Source organism: Adiantum capillus-veneris, chromosome 25 (genome assembly GCF_014529385.1).
Source record: "Adiantum capillus-veneris isolate H3 chromosome 25, ASM1452938v2, whole genome shotgun sequence".
Lineage (NCBI taxonomy): Eukaryota > Viridiplantae > Streptophyta > Polypodiopsida > Polypodiales > Pteridaceae > Adiantum > Adiantum capillus-veneris.
In genome coordinates, this window is record NC_140955.1 from 29,127,671 (window position 1) to 29,148,359 (window position 20,689).

Consider the following 20,689-nt stretch of genomic DNA (forward strand, 5'->3'; position numbering starts at 1 on the left):
AAGATAGAAAGCTTCATGCATCACGATCAAAACATAGTCTTTGTAAAAAGCATTAGCCATCCCCAGCCTCAGTCCCAAGGCCTCAAACACCTTCAAAGGTGGGAGAGCTAGCCCCCTCCTTTCTTTCGTCGACCCCTCTTCTAACTCTATCTTGCACATGATTGGAGCTTGGCCAATCATAGGCTTAGTGCATATCAAGAAACGAAGTTATCCTTGGGACAAGTGTCTCCCTTTCCCCTTTGAGACAGAGGACTTGATAAATGTATAGACAATTAATTAAATTATCTAAGTTATCGTTGGACCCCTTGAAAGGCCAACCAATAGGCTTTAGGCACACCGTGAGGGAACATAAAGAGGAACTTGACAAGTGTCCTATTTGCTTTCTTTGTACTAAGCTTGCTTTGTGCTCTCTCTCTAGCCCCTACAATAAGAACTCACCCCCCTTTGTGTAGGGATATGCATTGACTTTTGAATACCTTATCCGCTAAAGCACCTTAGTCATGGAGCACCTTAGCACTTTAGTCATTAAGCACATCAAGCACCTTAGTCATCAAGCACGACAAGCACCTTAGTCAGGAACCACAACAAGCACTTACAAGCAACCCAAGCTTGGGTCGTGTTCCCACCTCAAGCACAACCCTAGCTTATGAAGGTCCAAGGCTTTTCACAATAACTATTGAAGGTCTTTAATGAAGCTAACCCTAAGGTCTTCAAGCTGTATTAGATAGCCTTGCTCTTTGACAGACCGTCTCTCATTTGGACCCCTAACCATTGGCCCCATGTTGAGATGGGTCTGTAAGCACATGTCTATATTCTATCCATGGTTCCCGTTTGTTCTCCCACATTAAATGATCAGTTTAATATGAAAAAATCATTTGGGTTGGTTAGATACTAGATTTTATGACAATACAGCTCATTTTCATAATTTTTGTGCATTTAAACACTTACTACTCAACATACCCCAGGTGTTGTGTTTCTTTTGGAACTCTCTTTGAGATGCTAACTAGAAATAGAGGACCTTTGTGTGTGTGTGTGTGTGTGTGTGTGCATGCGCGCAAAGGAGGAATAGAGTAAGACTTCTATAGTGGATTCCAGATTTTGCATTAGAGTAGTTTTGCCTTGATGCATATGTTCAATGGCATGAGGGCTCTCATTGCCCATATTAGCTACTACAGCTTTCAAGCACCACGCATACAACTAGTGCCACAACCGACATAGTGGCAGACTAAGTGCATGGAGAAGTGGTTAGAGTCTTACTTGCTGCTCACAGTAGGGATGTAAGTTTAGCTTTTAAGTAGAGAGAGAGAGAGAGAGAGAGAGAGAGAGAGAGACTTTTGTGATGTCACATGTGTGCACAAATGCAATGTACCCAAACACTTAGCCTAATGCTTCAACACTATGTTTCTCTACATCCTTCGGCAGCAACCCCCGCCCCCCAACCACCCCAAAAGGAGCATGACCAATGCACGTCTCTCCTCCCTCTCAGCAAAGACCTTGCACGCTGCCACTCGTCCACACCCTCTCTCCTCCACCCCCAACTGCCCGTGCGGCGTGCGCGACGAAGCACAGAGAGAGAGAGAGAGAGAGAGAGAGAGAGCGAGCGAGCGAGCGCAGTCTGCTCATGTGCGACAGACAGAGAACTACAAGCCTGCATCGATCGCGCAGAGAGAGAGAGAGTTGGTTGCCGACTCGAGAACGCTCTCTACAAAAAGGGGAGAGACCGAAAGAGAAAAGGCTTCCTTTAACCGCCCCCTACCGCTCTCGTACAAGCTTCCAGACATCGAGAGAACCAGAAGCAAACAGACTTTAGGCTGACTTCGGATTTTCTTGAAATTGACCAGACATACCCGGAGCCCCGTACAAGCCATGTAGCCGGTTATCACCTCCTCTCAGCTCTCTCAGTCTCCTGTCCAGCTATATCTCCATCGCTCAGGAGACTCTCTCTCTCTCTCTCTCTCTCTCTCTCTCTCGCCCCTTCAGCTGATGATCTCACCTAGCAGCACCTCGCCTTCTGCAGAGAGCGTGCCGGCGAGAGTCGATCACCAAGATTTCAAAGTGATGTTGTGCAGGCAGAAGTAGTATCGCCCTCGATTAGAAGCTGCTGATGCTTGTAATAAAAATATTAGCTTTGCGATAGCAGCTGTGCAAGAAGACTCGAGCAGAAGGAGCTGCAGAAGATCCTCTCTCCCTCTCTCCCTCTCTCTCTCAGCAGGCAGTGCCGCCGTCCGCGTGGTAGTGACGGCCCTTGTTTGTTACGAGGTTCGCTACGTAGGTTTAGGTGGTGGAGACAATTCAACGATTTGGTTTATTGAAGACGCCAACTACATTTAATCGCTTCCCCACAAACTTGAGGGGTAGGAAGTTTGCCGTGATACAAAGAAGTTGCAATAGTACCATTCAATACTATGCAAGAGAGCCACATTCAGCTGACCAACCTGTTTCTACACAACAAAACTTCATTCAGGAGTTGCGGTATCATGCAACTCCCTAGCCATAGAGAATGCCTGGCATTGCGGAAGAAAGAAATTGTTCTTCCAAACACCTACTATAACTCATCTTTAGCTTCATGGCTAACCTCCAAAGAGCTCTCTGTAGGCTCCGGATTGGGCGACTTCACATTTAGTAAGGGTTCTCCACCTTTGCTTGACTTGGCTATTGTGAATGGAATGGCCGCATTCTTCTTCAAAAATTGGTAGAAACTTTTCACGGTTCGGTCTACATCCACTGTGACCTGTTGCAACAAAACCATCCCAACCTTTGAGAGAAGGCAAGTAGGCCTTTACCATGAGAATGTAGCTCTTAGCTTTTGATAAGAGCACTTACCGGATCAAAACTTTTGTTGCCAGCAGGGAAAAAGAGCAGAGTCGGATACCCATCAGACTAGACAAAGACAATAGAATATGAGTCGCAGAATCAAATTAAATCTGACATATATTGAATTAAATCCACACCTTCCCCCTAGGATGTTCATTGGTTGTGCCATCCATCTTTGCTATTACCAAGGAGTCAATTCCACGAAGCACCCCTTTGTGAGAGAATGGAAGTAGGCGGTTCGGTCATGAGAATGTAGGCCTTTACCTGTAGCTTTTGGATAAGAGCACTTACCGGATCAAAACTTTTGTTGCCAGCAGGGAAAAAGAGCAGAGTCGGATACCCATCAGACTAGACAAAGACAATAGAATATGAGTCGCAGAATCAAATTAAATCTGACATATATTGAATTAAATCCACACCTTCCCCCTAGGATGTTCATTGGTTGTGCCATCCATCTTTGCTATTACCAAGGAGTCAATTCCACGAAGCACTTTGCCCAGTTTTTCATAGATTGGCTCTAAGGCTTGGCAGTGTCCACACCATGGAGCATAAATCTGGTGCAAGAGCAACGAGGCAAAGGGCAAAGCCAAAATTAAACATTTTACAATGCAGCAAATTCAATACAACTAATAAGTCAATCACAAGAAAATAGGCCACCTCAAGAAGCACATCTTTAGACTCGTCCAGCACAATCTCATCAAAATTATTGCCAACAACGACCTTTACATCTCCATCATCCTATAAAAGACGCTTCTAATCAGAAAGATTCCATCTGCATCCCCATTAGAACTACAGTGGCTAGAATGGGGAACAACTCTAGCAACTCACACCACGTCACTCTCATTAATAGGGCTTACTTTTTCAGGAAGTGGGTCCGACTTGTAGAATTGTTTCAGTTTTCCATCCAAAAACCCAGTTGCAAATTCCTGACGAGTTTCAAAATAGAACTTAGAAACATTTTTTTTTTTGAACAAATGATATATAGCTGGAAATCTTGCACGAATAATTCAAATGACACAGAGTAAATGAACCTTAATCTTCTCCTCTGTGGGCTCATTTTCCAAAAAGAATTTTGTTGGCTGATCTTCAGAGACGGTGAAAGCTACAATCTGATAAGTTTTCAACATCATTGAGCACATGGATCTTATAAACCATCGTTTATATTGCTAGGAACAGGGACATAAGCAGCAACTACCATTGCTTTTCCAACAGAAACACCAAAAAACTCCACGATTGGCTTTCCCACTTCTTCGTCGGTTGAGTCCACAAAAACAAAAATGATCTGCATGAAACACGGTTAAATAATATAAGATAGCTTTGTTGTCAAGTTTACCCACACTTGAAAATCTAGAGGGATACACGAAGATCACAAGCAAGAAATTCATCATTCCATGTTCTATTTAGCACCCTTGCAAAATTTGACGCTGTTTTACTTAAGACTGCATGTGAACCTTGAAGAAGAAATTGTGAATTCTTTAGTTCTACGTGCCATCAACCAAGAAGAACCACCTTTTCAGATACAGCTTGTTTGGGTTGTTAGTTTCTACACTGTTGGTAAACCCCAAAACTAAAAGGTAATCACCAGAATTGAAATCAAAGATAGCAAAATAACAAAGAGACCAAGGTTATCACCAATTCAGAAATGGAAAAACTCGTTGGGTATGAAGGTCTTCATTGAGTCCAAATCTTATGACCATTGGCTTTGAATCTCATAAACAAACCTTTAATGAGGAAGTACCTTCAGACAATGGTTGATTCCTACTAAAAGTATCTTTTCTGTATATCTAGGTTTCTTCACAAACACTAGCATTGTGAACCCACAAGCTCAAGAATGACGCAAAGCATCAATTCGGATGTGGTTTAACAATATAACCTGTTTATTGGTTAGATGTAGAACATATTTCACTAAAAAGGAAATCTTTGGCCTAGACAATTACATCGACATAAGCCTATATATAGCATTTTAGTTCCTTCCAGCAGCTTCCGGTTAGACCTGCTCTTCCTTGTGTTAATAATGCATTTCAAACCCTCTACACGTCGAAGTTGGGATTAAGAGAAATTCTCCAGCAATCATACAAAATCACTTGTGCTCAATGGAAGTAATGCTTAGCAACAGGCCATTCAGAAACAAGTTAAATGTGACCAATCTTTTATCTAGAGATATTGTGTTTGCGTGAAAGTGAAATCAACATTCTGCCTCCCCCCCACCCCCGGCTTGGTACCCCAGCCACACTTTTTCCCTGAATCCTTACCATATCCATGTGCGTGCAGTTGTCTTCTTAGAAACCTACACCATGAGTAAAACAAGAGAATTCAGATCATGTAGCTTATAATTGGCAGATTACCTTTCCTTTATGTGACTTTGCAGCTCCTTCAAAAGCTGGAAGCAACTCTTTTGCATCTTCAGGTGACGCAAAAAGGATAATCTGTAAAATCCACAACAAAATATCTACTCATTAGCTGAGCACAGCATAAGCAGTAGTGTTTTGACACAGACCAGGTTACCATCATGAACACTCAAAAATCGAGCAAACAGACCTTCACACATGCAACTAGTAACACATCCACAGGAGAGAGTGCAGACAAACGGAACGGATCCTCTTCAAGAATGTAGTTTTTGTGGGTGAGCTGCCTTTTGTGAGTTTTTGGGCATACATGAAAACTTGATTAACCTCTATTAAAAGGCCACTCAATAGTCATTTGCAGTGGGCATTGCATAAACAGGTGACTGGCTAATAGGACAAACATTCCACACTTTCACAAGCAAAACCATCCCTGGCCCATATCCCACATAATTTGTGCAGGACCCACAGTAGAGAGCAGTGGGGCACCTGTTTCTTTATAGCGCTTTCAAAAATTGCTGTTGCAGTGTCCCTGCTGAAATAGGAAATGAGTGGCAGCTTGTTTGCGAGGACAAACTCTGAGATTGCAGCTCTATCAAACTTTCCATCTGCAGACAAAATTGTTTCAATAAATTAGAGATTTTGCAGCACAATTAAGTGATAAGTTCTGAGTAGTGACATACCATACAAAACCACCTTCTCAGCTGCACTTTTTAACAATACTAAAGAGGGTGTAGAGCTGCCTGGTTTAATGTGCAGCAACTCCGCAACTTCCGTATCTTTTGTATAATAAAAGAGTACATCATCTTCCTGTCGAGCAGCTGAAATGAATTCCTCAACTTCATTGCCCTGCATCAGCACCAATTAGTCATGATTAATCTTGGGGGCAGAAGAATCCCTAAGAGTAACGGAAGGTGTGCGATCTGGATCAACATTAAGTAACAGGGCTTTAAAGGCATTGTTACAAATACCTCAAGCTTATCAAACAAGGCCACTACAAGAGTATTGCCACTTTCCAGAATCCCTTGTACATCACCTGCATTATTGACTTCTGCAACCGCAGGACCAACTTTCTTCTTGATCCAAGATACAATAGCTTCACTGTCAAAAGAAGGTTAAACTCAGCCCGTGCAGTAACTCTGCATTAACATACCTTTTGCTTCATCATTGAAGGCTAATTAGAAAAGTAACCGACTTTTTGAGTTGATAGATTCCTGATAAGAAAGCAATATAGTTTAAGCTGAAAAAGGGAAAGAGCAGGCACCTGTATCAAGGCCAGACAACAAAACATTTCGGCATAGTATCCCCTTCCTAGGCTGCCTCTGACTGTTAAGAGCATTGCCTATAGGCTGTCACATTGCACTATCCACCATAGCCACCCAAACCATTTTACATCTTAGACTGTGTAGATTGTTCAAAAGTTAACGTCATGTATTTTTTTCCATTCCAAGGGAACGTCTACACGATATGCGACATAGCATGTCACTTTGTCTCTACATAAAGAGCGTTCTCGATTTGGCCTGCCAAGTCTATGCGCAGCATCAGGTCATTTCTAGTCAACTAAACTCTGCATCGCCCCGACTTTACGCCATAATATTGGGTCTAAATCGACACTCAATGGCTTGTTGAGTACAGAGCCTTGAAAGTGATCTTTGTGCAAGGGCAGAGCTGCAAATTTATAATGGCTATGCTCCAGCATAGACGCTGTAGCTCCAGCATAGCCATAGCTTGATTTCACACACTCTCTCTCTCTCTCTTCTCTTGGGAATGTTCCTACGAGGGGGAGGAGATGAAATGAAATGCTATATTAACATCTTCTAAAGGCCAAAATGACCTATGAAACCAAAGAGTTGCATCATGGTGAATCTAATACAAGGTCTGGATAAAAAGAAAGAAATTATCTAAACAGAAACACTACTAGAGATGTAAAGGATGGGTATCAAGAGCTTGAGGGGTACATATACAAACAATGGGGTGTGTACCTCAAAGAACAGATACAAAATGGCGGATATGTGAAATCGGGAGATGGCTCACATTGGTCGGTGCATGATCGTGTCGATGCCCTCCAGGGTGCGAGTGTGCACAGGGTGTCTCCAATGTCTTGACTCTCACCAATATAGACCTGATCCTCTGTTGCAACCTCCTTCGACTATGGAAGTATCCCCTCGTTCTGGGCCTCCACGATCTCCTTGGCTCTGCTTCTTGATCACTCAGTATACCTTTGCTAGTGATATGCCCTATATCCCTCCTCTCTAGCTGCTCTCGTCTTTGCTCAATCTGTGGATGGAAGAACACTAAGATTTGTCTTTGGGTGTGTCTCCCGGTCTGTGAACCCCCCTCTCGCAATAACCCTGCTCGATGTCGCTAAATCTCCAATAGATAGAGTCCAAGACATCTCTGATCTTGGTATCTCATAACTCTAGATAGAGACCCAAAACCCTCTCCAAAGAGGCAGTGAACTATGAAAGGTGCCACGTATCTCATGGTATGTTGTACAATGGCATATATAGTGGAGCTCTGTCTCTGGCTCTCTCTGACACAATTTGCACAGCCTGGCCTCAACTGAGATGCCTCGTAATCGGCACGTCTCAATCTCCAACCGGTATGATGATGTCCAAATCTGTCCAATAGCACATCGTAAGCCGTGGAACAAGTGAGTGTCCATGTAGGTAGGCCTAGATAAGAACCCATCATCATCACATAATACATCATCTCAAAAGATGTGGAAAGGGGTACAATCACATGAGGGTTAATGAGGTGTACAATGTGATCATCATGTGAACTCTCTCTCGTGGGGTCTCTGCATTATGGCCTCAATGTCCTCCATAGTCAGCTCTCTAGGGGGGGCATGCTTGATGTCGCTCAATGAAACTCCGTAGTCTCCCTCGCATCCTCGGGCATCATGAGCGGCCAAGCTCGATGGCTCAATCAAGAAGGATGCCCCAACGAGGGTGTGACTCGGTAACCTGTGGTGGGCCATCCCGAATAGTCCCTCTATAAAAAGTAGTGATCTGCCTCTGAATGGATTCTCTATATGTAGGTCCTCTGCTCCAAAGGGTACTCTCTTTGAGCCTACGGATCTCCAGTAAGAAGAGACCTATCTGATCATAGACTCCATCCATTTGCCATGCCAAGAAAATGGTCTCAATAAAAAGCCATCTTCGTCCCCAACTCGTGTGACATAGACAACCAAGTCCTACTAGAATCTAGTTGAATGAGATCATGCTTGATAATCCTGCAAATCTCTAAATGTGTGAGGGTGAGGGATGGTGCATTCATGAAGTACTAAAAAGGGGGCAACCTATCCATACAAAATCCATGTAGCTCAAACCAAGATGGTATCAGTGCAAACCAGCACAAAGTATCACCCTCACTTGCCAACTTTCGCGATGATTCAAGCGTTAGTCGTGCATATCCGTCATGCTGGAGCTCCCCTGTGCTATGAATGAAAGACACCACAGCAAGGGCCTCCACTACCATTGGTTGGTGCACGCATCTCAACTCTGATAACCTCATGTGGCACTGAGGCTTTCCCCCAAATCAGCCTCCAAATCATGGATACAAGTGGTCTCTCCATGGTGTCACGATTGTGACTATGTTACAATATTACACCTACTCCTAGTTGCAGATATACAGAGTGCCATGCCAAGGAGGACCCCTACGCTTGGATGGTTGCGACTCTTCGCTCAAAGGACATGCCTCTTCGTCAAAAGCCACACTCCTTCGACGACTGGTCACACCCCTTCGCTCTATGGGTGAGACTCTTCGCCTAATGGTTGCAGCTCTTCGTCCAAGGGATGTGTCTCTACACCTAGAGTCATGTCTATTCGCCATGAGATGTGACTGTTCAATTGTCTCTCTTCTTCTCCTATATAAGGAGCCTATTGTACTCAATTTTCATTCATTCAATCAAACACAGTCTCTTGTCAGAGTTATCTTTCTAGTTCTAGTCTTGTGCAGAAATATAATAAACACATATGAAGTAATATACAGTTCTTCACACATGGATCTCCATCTATCATATGTGCGCCCTGATCTACTATGATGATCAAGGTCTAAACCCCATATTTGCACTCCATAAAGCATGGTGGCTGCATATCCCCTCATCAATCTCACCTCTGAAACACCTCTAATAGAGATACAACACCAAGGTATGTATAGGAGTCTACATACTCCACTATCTCCTGTCCATATGTAAAAAAAGGTGTTGATCTCCTGACCCGCTGCGCTGCACTATTGAATACCATTACCTTGGTTTTGCCAAGGTTGATGGAGAGCCCACTATCAGGTGCATAAGCATTTAACGCATCTAGATGTCTCTGCATACCCTCTGAAGAGTCTAAAATAAGCACAATATCATCAACATAAGCAATAGAGGTATCCATGTACTTGACAATTGTGCCCCTCTATCCCTTGCAATCTCAATACAGTCACAAATCTCATCAATATACTATCCAAAAAAGTCGGAGAAGGTGGGCATCCCTGCTTCACACCAATGATAGAGTGAACAGGCTTGAAAGACCCTCTGCTATCCATACTCTCCCTATAATTGTCTCATAGAGTGCCATGATACCCCATACATGCTCTTGTGGGACTCCCAAGGTCTCCGTATCAATCTGGTTCTTGGGACTGTCAAAGGCTTTGCGAAAATCCACAAAGCTACAATAAACCCTCCTCCCACATGCTCTTCCCTCCTCAATGATCGCTCTAAGCATGAACATATGATCAAGTGTAGAGAATCCCTCCCGAATCCAACTTGCCCTGAAGCATGAAGATATGATCAAGTGTAGAGAATCCCTCCCGAATCCAACTTGCCCGGAAGCTCATAAACCCTCTCTCTCTCTACCCATCCACTCGACCCATGCCCAAGTATAGATGTATACTTGGCCAATGAGCGGTCAATCATGATAGTGCAATAATTAGTTGGCAGGGTCGGGTCTCCAGACTTGCGTAGAGATTCGAGCATAGACGTACGCCAAGAAACCATCGAAATGACTCTAGCTTGTATAAAATGCGTTGCCCCTGTACCATAATGATCATGTGCCCTCCCTGTGTGCAATCTATCAATGGCTCGCCTCACCATCTCCACTGTGAAGAAAGTAGAAGTGGGAGGACAAGGCTCCACTGGATTTGGCAATGGCAACTGCTTTGTTGCTACTACGTATAAAGAGGATACAAATTGTGTCCATGTCTCTGTAGAGGTAATGACTGGAATGCGTGAGTGCTCTCTAAAGAGTTGCCAAGACTCCTTACAGTCCTGGTTCAAGAGCACCTCATAAATATCTCTCTCAAATTGAGCTAAGAAGCTCTCTTCTTTTGCCGTATAAAGGCATTAGAAAAGTATACGTAATTGCCAATGTGTGATGTCTTCCAAAGCCACCTCTCTCTATAGTCGGGCTCTCGTCTCTCGGCACTCATCATCATACCAACGGTTATGAGGCAGGCTCCCAGACCGTGGTCTTCCATAGGCTAAGAGAGAGGAAAAGCTATGGCTGCCGCTGTGTATCTTTGTCAATATCTGGGTGAGCTCTGACAAGGGTCTATGGGGATTCTCCCATGCTAGAAGACTATACAACTCTGCTATATACACTCCATCTATCTTCTGCAAAAGTGGTATCTCAGATCGTGATGTGTTTCGTGATGAAAGCCACCAATAGTGTAAGTGAACTCTATTGCAAAAGAAATATGAGCATGATTTGAAGCCACTCCAACACGTCTAGGCGAGACCGATAAGTCTTGAATGCCTGGTATAAGTGATGTGGGAGCCAAAACATAATCCACAGTGCTAGCACCATGTCTATGAGGGAAGCAAGTGAAGCTAATGAAGAGGAGTATCTATCAAGGCCATTCAAAATGGCCAATCCATGTGATGTGCCTCTGAGGTCGTGGAGAGCCCCATCTCTCTCGCATCTCTCTCAACATCTCCTTGAAAGTATGTCTAATGACATGTTGTCCTAGCTCTAGAGCCGTGATCTTCTCCGATAGGGCCCTATTGACGATGTCGAGGGCACTATACGTCTCTTTCTTGTGTGCTAAAATGGCTTGCTTGATGGCAGTCTCCACCTCATCCCTCGTCATCCTATCATCCTTTGCCATTTTCTTGCTTGATTTCATGGGAGTGTGGACTAAAGGGACCTTCCTCTCTCATACGTCACCGGAAACATAACGAGAGAGTTAATTAGAGGACTGGTGCAACGGACTATGGTGGGCTGAGGCAAACCTAACTGGTAGCTCATTGAGAGAGCAAGAGAACAAGAGTGAGGAAGGGAGGGAAAACGGGGAGGGGGGAGGAGAGAGAGAGAGAGAGAGAGAGAGAGAGAGAGAGAGAGAGAGAGTGTCTTAAAGTAAGATACGGCTATGGAAGAGCTACAAGGTTTCGACTTGATTTGGTACTTGTATCATACAAGGGACTTGGGCACCGCATTATACGCCACCCCATAGCCGTAACTTGTGTCAGTTTTAACTTCAATTGATACTTGTAGTATACAAGGGACCTTGGCCTTGCTGCTTCAAAACAATTGTGCCTCAAAGCAAGAACATAAAAGGGTCAAATTTCAGCATGACCAGCCACCTGTTAGGCCTATTTTTGACCCTCAGGATGCACCACATATGGCTGAAAATGTAGATGATCCAGTGGTGTTTGAGCCAGAAGATGTTGGGCAGCAAATTGAGGCTCCTGAAGGGCATTTGCAACCACGAAACAATGCTGAAAATGATGTACAGCAGCCCATTGTTGATGATTTTATCATGCCACCTGATGTAAACCCATTGCCGGATAATGTGGATCATTGGGTGAGGCAGTCTACTCGTCAAAGACGGCCTGTGAGCAGATATGACCCCTCTTTGCATTACATTATGTTGACAGATGAGGGAGAGCCTCTTACGTATAAAGAGGCAAAGACATGTGAGCACAGCGACAAGTGGGAGCTTGCTATGCAGGAAGAGATTAAAGCTTTGCATGCTAATCATACTTGGGATTTGGTGGAATTGCCCAAAGGAAGGAAGGCTATTCCTAACAAATGGGTGTATAAAATCAAGACAGTTGATGCAAAACCCAAGTATAAGGCAAGGCTAGTTGCAAAGGGATATGTTCAAACCAAGGCATAGACTTTCAGGAAGTGTTCTCTCCTGTAGTGAAGACGACCACTTTGCGTGTATTGTTTGCCATAGTGGCTGCTCTTGATTTGGAAATGGACCAAATGGATGTACATACCACTTTCTTGCATGGTGATGTGGAAGAAAAGCTTTACATGAAGCAACCCGAGGGTTTTGTTATTCCTGGCAAGGAACATTTGGTATATATGCTCAATAGAAGCTTGTATAGGCTGAAACAATCATGTAGACAATGGTACAAGAAGTTTGATCGCTTCATGCTTAAACATGGTTACAAAAGAATCAATGCAGACCATTGTTTGTATACCAAACGTGATGAGGATGGCAGCCCTATCATTCTTGTGCTCTATGTAGATGATATGTTGATAGCTGCAAAGAAAAGAAGCATTGTTGATGCTCTTAAAGGGCAGGTGAAATCTGCATTTTCAATGAAAGACCTTGGGGCAGCTGAACATATACTTGGAGTGCGTGTTAGAAGGCAAAGAGACCAGCGCCTATTGTATTTGTCGCAAGAAAAGTACATTGAAAAGGTGCTAGACAGATTTAACATGGCTGAAGCAAAGCCTCTTGGTGTGCCATTACAGCCATATGTTAAAATCTCCAAGGATGATTGTCCTAAGTCAAAGGAAAAAGCCAATGACATACAAAGTGTACCTTACGCTTCAACTTGTGGTTCACTTATGTATGCTATGGTTGCTACTAGGCCTGACATAGCCCATGCAGTGGGAGTTGTGAGCCAGTTTATGGCTAATCCAGGCAGGTTGCATTAGGATGCAGTGAAGTCCATTATGAGGTACTTGAAAGGGACTAAAAACAAATGCCTCTGCTACGGTAAAGGACCATTGGAGTTGAAGGGATTTTGTGACTCTGACATGGCTGGTGATGTGGATACACGGAAATCCACAAGTGGCTATGTGTTTACCCTTACGGGAGGTGCTGTTTCATGGTGTTCTAGATTGCAAAAGATTGTTGCATTGTCTACGATAGAGGCTGAATATATTTCAGCCATTGAGGCTTCCAAAGAAGCCATTTGGTTGTCACGCCTATGCAGTGAGTTTGGTTTGCCTACCAAGGCACCTATGCTTGGTTGTGATAGCCAGAGTGCCATATGTTTGGCAAAGAATGCCATGTTTCATGCACGCACAAAGCATATTGATGTGCGGTACCACTTCATTCGAGAAGTACTTGAGGATGGCCTTATTACATTGGTTAAGGTCCATACATCACAAAATTCAGCAGATGCTCTCACTAAGTGCTTATCCAAAGCACAACATCAGCTATGCATACAGATGGTGAGAGTCACGTAGCTTAAAGGCGCCATTTATGCCTTTAAGTGGGAGGTTGTTGGGTTAAAGGCCCAAATGGCTCCCTTTTGTGTATAGTTTTAAAGGTTATTAACCTTTGGCCAAGTTCACATTGAACTTTGTGAACTTGGCCACTAACTTTAAATTGGTCCTATACATTTTAATAAAGGGAATGTGAGTCAATTTTTTCTCACTAACTTATTCCCCTCATATCGTGTAGCGCTCCTGCTCTCTCTCCCTCTTCGTTCTGCTAGCGCCCACTTCTCTGTTTGCACTCGCCTCCCTCTCCAAGATACACACCTGCACATTTCCTCGTGCTCTTTCACTTGCACACACCGCTTCAAGCTCATCACACAGATAACTTTGTGTCGCTTTCAGCGCGGCCCAAAGAATCAAGCTTTGCAGACCTTTATGAAGTTCAAGTATTGCACGACCCACACCTCAGAGTGGGCCGGCGAAGAGTCCTTTCGAGGATTTCGGATGTTTTTTGGCGATCTCCCTCGATGCCATACAGTTCGGTACCGCCATACAATTCGGTACCAGTACCTCACTTTGAAAAGGAGGGGATGTCACGTGACACATCCAACTCTATGTGTCCGTGGACAAGCTACAACATGACCAGGGTTCAGTTCAGTCAAGTCAGTCTAGAATAGGAAGTGATCTGGCACTTTTGTGAGTCTGTTCGCAGACCGTGCATGTCCAGACACTTAAGAGTAGATGCATATCCTCTGGTTGCACACAACATGATCATCAGTCCATCAGAACCCATCAGGAGCATTTTTACAGTGCATAGACCTATTTTCCCTATTTTTGATATTTTTCACTTATTATTTTAAAGTGACTTTTGTTGGGAACTAGGCAGGGCAAATTTACTAAGTTTGTATAAATAGAAACCTAGCGCTAGCCCTTTCTGGCAGAAGAGGCAACAGGAACAGTTTGTTCATTAGGCAACTTCTCAGCAAGACTCCCCCCCGCGACAACTCTAGTGTTTTCACTCACCAGAAGGCCTAGCGTTTTTGCATCAGATCAGCCAACGTTTTTGCACTTGCAGATCCTCGGCGACAATACACCCTCAGATCAGCCCTAGCGTTAGCAGATTCCCATGCAGATAGCAGATCAGCCCTAGCGTTAGCAGACTCCACAGCGACAGCAGAATTCAGCCCTAACGATTTTGGAGCAGCAGGACATTCAACGTTTTGCAATTCCATTGCGACAGATTCAGCCCTAGACTCAGCGTTTTCAGTTTTCAGCAGTCAAACATCGCAAAAGAAGTCCCGAACCTCGCAGATCTCACCTTCCCGCAGCAATTCCTCGCCGCACGGTGGGATCCATCGGAGTTTACAGTTTCAACCCGGAAAACGCAGATTTCAGCATCTGCATTTTCAGCGTGTCGTCGTCACATCATCGTCATCTACATCGTCACCGACATAGAGTCAGAATTCAGCAGATAAAGATTTGCAGCTTTCAGCCATTAGCGTTTTCAGATTTCAGCCCGTCTCGTCGTCGTAGACATCGTCGGCAAGTCCAAGCATTGTAGAAATTTGTGCAATCATAAGTAGACCGCTCTCACCATAGAGAGTGGAGCCTTCGGAGGAGGGTTTTGACAACATTCTGGTGTCATATTCTTCTCTCTCTCTATCTCTTAGTCTCAGCACCTTCATTCACAGTGTTCATCCACTTTGTTTGTGTCCATTGCACTCTCTCACTAAAGGAACGGAATCTCTCCCTTCCGTAAGTAAAAGGAACCTTGAACACAGTTCGGAGCACTCATCTTGAGCAAAGTTCAACATTCACTTCCGCTCCACTTGACACTTTTCCAATCTTGCGCAAAAACTTTTCCAATCTTGCGCAAAATTCCAACGAGAAATTCTCAACATGCAAGACTTTCGGTGTTTTTTTGAAGGACTTCTCCTTGGGTGTAAGGCTCTTGAAGGAGCGGGCAAGGTGCCAGGCGTCTGATTGTTGTTTCTCAGCGAGGAGGCACGAGGAGACTGCCAGCCAAGGCTATTGGTGAAAGGTGTCGTGTTTGGCAAGGCTTTGGCAGAGGAGGCATAGATGTCATTTGATTTATTTCTATTTTGGGCAACAAGGGGGAGGGGGGGTGGGGGGGGGGGGGGGGGGGGGGGGGGGGGGGGGGGGGGGGGGGGGCAGATCTTTTAAGTAATGTTTTTGTTTGTTTAAGTCTCCCGGTAGGAAGTAGCTCTCTACAATTATATATATTTTATATATGTGTTGGTGTATGTGTTTATCTAAATAAATGTATGGATGAATGTAGGCATGTATGTGTATTCATACATACATATGCGTGTTTATAAGTTTATGTACACACACACACACATATATATATATATACACATGTATGTTTGTTCCATATATGTAATTATGCATATGTGTATTGTTGTATATTTAGAGACTTGTATGTGTGTGTGTTCTTCATTCTCAAGGAGGTTGCGCTGTAAGGTGCAGCGGAAGTGAATGTTGAACTTTGCTCAAGATGAGTGCTCCGAACTGTGCTCAAGGGTTCCTTTTACTTACGGAAGGGAGAGCCTTCCGTTCCTTTAGTGAGAGAGTGCAAATGATCACAAACAAAGTGGTAAACACTGTGAGTAAAGGTGCTGAGACTAAGAGATAGAGAGAGAAGAATACGACACCAGAAAAGTTGTCAAACCCTCCTCCAAGGGCCCCTCTCTCGACAGCAAGAGAAGTCTATTGCTATTGATTGCACAAATCCGATACAAGGTGCTGATGCTGTGAGTCTAAGTGATGCTATGTCGATGTCGACGGTGAGGACGACGTTGACGATGCTAATGCTGAAAACAGAATGTTGCGAGTCGGTAAACTGTTGCACCAAGTCGGGGGTTGATCTGCTAACTTGATAGCTGAGAAAAACGCTGCTTCTTAGGGCTGAAAAACGTTGTTCCTTATGGCTGAAAATGCTAGACAGCACGTTGTAAAAATGCTGGTACAGCAAGGGAAAAACGTTGATGCAGATCTCTGAAAACGTTGCTATTCTTGGCTGAAAATCGTTGGTTCTATCTGTGGATAGCAGGGCTGAAAATGCCAGTAAAATAGGGCTGAAAACGCTGTCAGATCCGGCTGAAAAACGCTAGCAGATCAGGCTGAAAAATGCTGGTAGATCAAGCTGAAAACGCTAGTGTTTGTGGAGGGGTTCTTGCTTGAGAAGGGTAGCTAGAGGGCCTGCTACAAGAGGATTGTCTGTGCTCTCTTTGCTTCTTTTGCTCTACTGAGTGACTGTCAGTTTTCTTTTATATTAACTTAGCAAATTTGCCCTTACCCAGTTTCCCAACAAAGTGGACGATAGGTTCTGTGCACTATAAAAGGCTCTTGATGGATTCTGATGGTAATGTTGATGATCATGCTGTGTGCAACCAGAGGATATGCATCTATTCTAAGTGTCTGGACATGCACGGTCTGCAAACAGACTCACAAAAGTGCCAGAACACTTCCTAAGCTAGGCTAACTGAACCCTTGTCATGAAGTAGCTTATCCACATGCACATAGGGTTAGATCTGCACGTGACATCCCCTCCTTTTTAAAGAGGGGTATTTGTACCAATCTGCATGGCTTCCTTATAGGCTGCCAACAATTCGGGATAATCTTTGAAAAAATCTTCATCGACTCACATTGCTATGCTACGTGGGTTCCTCGATCCTTGAACTTCAAAAAGTACTGTCTGACTTGTTTCTTTGAACCATGGCGAAACCGATGCAACAATACTTGCTCCGGCTCCATGACTTCTGCTTCATCAATGATCTCCGGCTCTTCTTCTTTGGAAATGTCCTGCGGAGGTGTTCCCTGGAACACTTTCAACCAAGAAACATGGAAAACGTTGTGCATTGACCATGAGTTAGGCAATTGCAATTTCATCAAAACCTCGTTTATCTTTTTAATAACAGGAAATGGACCATACATTCTGAAAGACAACTTTGGACACTTCTTTCCAACTTGCTTAAGACGTTGCTTCTTCATGATTCTTAAATACACACAATCCCCTTCCTTGATCGAAACATCCTGACGATGCTTGTTAGCCTGGCGTGAGTGAAACTCCTGAGCCTTACTTAGCCCAAGCTTCACACTCTCAGAAATCTCATCCAACGACTAACTTTCAGCATTGACATCAGGCATTTGACTAACCGAGCAAGTCAAAAGTGACTGGAACGGACGGCCAAAAGCTGCCTCATACACAATTCGACCAATGGCAGAGGAAAAAGAGTCATTCAAAATAGCCTGAACCAATGGGAGATAGAGCTCCCAATGAGACTGTTGATCGTGCACATATGACTTTAAAACATCAAAAGCCAATTGATTGTAAATCTTTGTCTGACCATCTGATTGTGGATGAAAAGTTGATGAAAAATTTAACTTAGTGTCAAAATTTTCAAAGAGTGCGCGCCAAAAATTGGACGTGAACTTAACATCCCTATCTTGAACAATCGATTTTGGCAAAAATCACAGAGGGGATACCAATGCTTTATGAACAGCCGTGGCACATCTTGTGCGGTGACTGTGGCCTTACAAGGAATCAACATGCAAATTTGTTGAACGATCAACAATTGTCAAACATTGAGTGTTCCTTGAATGCAAACTAGGTGGAAGGTTAGTCACAAAATCCATGGAAATATCTTGAAAAGGTTCATCGGGAATAGGCAGCGGAAGCAAGAGGCCTTGCTACTTACCCCGAGGAGCTTTCACCTTTTGACAAATAGTGCATTGTGTGACATAACAAAACACATCTTTTCGCATTTTAAGCAAATAAAAGATCTTTCTATTTTTTCCAGAGTGGTGTTCATTCCCCTGTGCCCACCCGTGAGGGAGTCACGTGCATCATGCAATATGGTTGGCCTGAGAGAGGGCAACACACATAGACGTTGACGAATTACAACAAACCATCACGAATGAGATAGTTGCTTGGCCCTTGGGAGGCAAGAGCTTGCAACCCTTGCTTACCAAACTCGGAATCCGCATACTGGTTCTTCATGCTGTCGAAAGACACGCCCTGAAGAGAAACTGTGGATCTTGACTCAAGAGCCAAAATCTGTCCTTTGCAACTTAACACATCTGCAACAGGGTTAGCTTTTCCAGGCACATACTCAATCAAACCTCCAAATTGCTTTAAAAATTGTGACCACCGTGCTTGGCGATCACTCCAATGTGCACTAGACATAGACTAGGGCCACTTAAGGACTTGGTGATCTGTGCGAACTGTGAACTCTATACCATACAGAAAATGCTTCCAATGCTTAAGAGTGTGAATGACAGACAAAAGTTCTTTATCATAAACTGAATAATTCTTTTTTGTACTATTGAGCTTCCGACTAAGGAAAGCTATTGGACGACCATGCTGTTGAAGCACAGCCCTACGGCGACATTGCTCGCATCTATCCACATCTCAAAGGGTCATCCCAACAGGCAAGGATAAGACATGGCGCTTCTGTCACCGCAACCTTGAGAGCTGCGAAAGCCTCAATGGCTGCGTCGAGTAAATCCACGCGCTGTCGGCAAGTCTTTTCCCCTTTCAAAACATCAGTCATGGGTGCGACAATGCGTGAAAAATTCTCTGTGCGAACTATATGCTTGATATAACCAAGAAAAGAATGCACATCATATGCAGTTTTGGGCAAATCCCAATTATGTACCTGTTCCACCTTCGCGGAATCTAGCTTGACGCCTTCTGCAAAAATGATATAACCCAGATAAGTAACTTCAGTAAGAAAAAACTTAGATTTCTTAGCTGCAATGTACAGTTGACACTCATTCAAACGGGTTAGTACCCTTCCTACATCCTTTTCATGTTGTTCCCATGATGTAGAAAAAATGAGAATATCATCAAAAAAGATGAACACAATATACAAACCATATCGCCAAATCCATCTACCATGAGACGATTGAATGTACCCAAGGAACCTGTTAATCCAAAAGGCATGACTACATATTCCCATTGCCCTCGCTTTGTGCAAAAAGCCGTCTTGAAGATGTAGCCTTTGAAAACCCTTACCTGATGGTATCCACTTTTAAGATCAACCTTACTGAAAACCTTTGCCCCATTGAGCCTATCGAGGATATACTCAATGGGAGGCATTGGAACTTGTTCTTGATGGTATCTTGTTCAATGCCCTGTAATCAACACACAAACGAGACGAACCATCCTTCTTGCGGACAAACAAAATAGGACCAACAAAAGGACTTACACTTGGATGTATGAATCCTTGGGCCACCAACTCCGTGAATTGCCGCTCTAAATCTTCTTTCTAATTCTTGTTTAAACGGTAGGGAGCCTTACTGATAGGCTATGCCTCCTCCGTGAGCTCGATGCGATGGTCCTCTGGCCACTCGGGTGGGAGACGGAGTGGAACATCATCCTGCAAAAAGAGATGCTTAAACTTGGTAAACAAAGCTGAATACCTGTCTGGAGCCTGAATGCTCTAGGTAACTGGAGCGGCATAGATAAATGCCGCTTGTGCTCCTCGTCGTAATTCACACTTTGCATGTACACGAGAAATGAGAGGCAAAGATTGCAAACCCTCCTCAGCACGAACGATCATAGAAGAGTCACTTTTGGCATTTAATATGAGAGTATTGTCCTCCCAATCAATGACTGGGTTATGCTCACGAAACCATCGAATGCCCAAAAGCATATCACATCCTGAAAGAGGAGACACAATAAATTTCCTACGAAAGGCAGCTTGTTGAACTGTAAACAACACATCACGGCACTCTTGCGTGATGAGAGAGACCATACCGGGAGCGAAGCCAGACACCTCGAGAGGAGATGTCTGACTAACCTCTAGGCGGGCTCTCTCTAAGAGGCACTAATTGAAACCGGCCTGTTTGGGCCAAAAAGGGCGATAGACTTTACTTTAAACCTTGATTTAGCTTTCACCCATTATTAGTCGTCTATTTTACCTGTACTTTCAAGACACAACAAAGGGGAGAGGGATACAGGCTGTTAGATTGCACCTGTATGAGTAGACCGACACCAGATTGACCCCTAACTTGGGCGCCCCTTTCGGTATTTCTTTATTCTTCAAAAGAGGGAATAAACGTTGTGAATCCCTACAAGCTGCCCCGCACAAACTCGGCTGAATTTCCACTGTT

The 20,689-nt window shown here is 44.0% G+C and overlaps 1 protein-coding gene across 1 annotated transcript in view; it reads right to left on the reverse strand.

Annotated features, from left to right (window-relative positions):
* Window positions 1–2,286: 2,286 nt before the first annotated feature.
* Window positions 2,287–20,689, reverse strand: part of LOC147424638 (protein disulfide isomerase-like 1-4) — a 51,370-nt gene continuing 32,967 nt past the window's right edge. The window contains exons 2-12 of the mRNA XM_086499887.1: window positions 6,128–6,257; window positions 5,840–6,005; window positions 5,646–5,764; window positions 5,160–5,240; window positions 4,010–4,096; window positions 3,846–3,923; window positions 3,672–3,740; window positions 3,472–3,552; window positions 3,234–3,368; window positions 3,106–3,162; window positions 2,287–2,731 (exon numbers count right to left, since the gene is read on the reverse strand). Of these exons, the coding sequence (XP_086356013.1) occupies window positions 2,546–2,731; window positions 3,106–3,162; window positions 3,234–3,368; window positions 3,472–3,552; window positions 3,672–3,740; window positions 3,846–3,923; window positions 4,010–4,096; window positions 5,160–5,240; window positions 5,646–5,764; window positions 5,840–6,005; window positions 6,128–6,257 (1,189 nt within the window). The 3' untranslated portion in view covers window positions 2,287–2,545. The remainder of the gene's footprint in view (window positions 2,732–3,105; window positions 3,163–3,233; window positions 3,369–3,471; window positions 3,553–3,671; window positions 3,741–3,845; window positions 3,924–4,009; window positions 4,097–5,159; window positions 5,241–5,645; window positions 5,765–5,839; window positions 6,006–6,127; window positions 6,258–20,689) is intronic.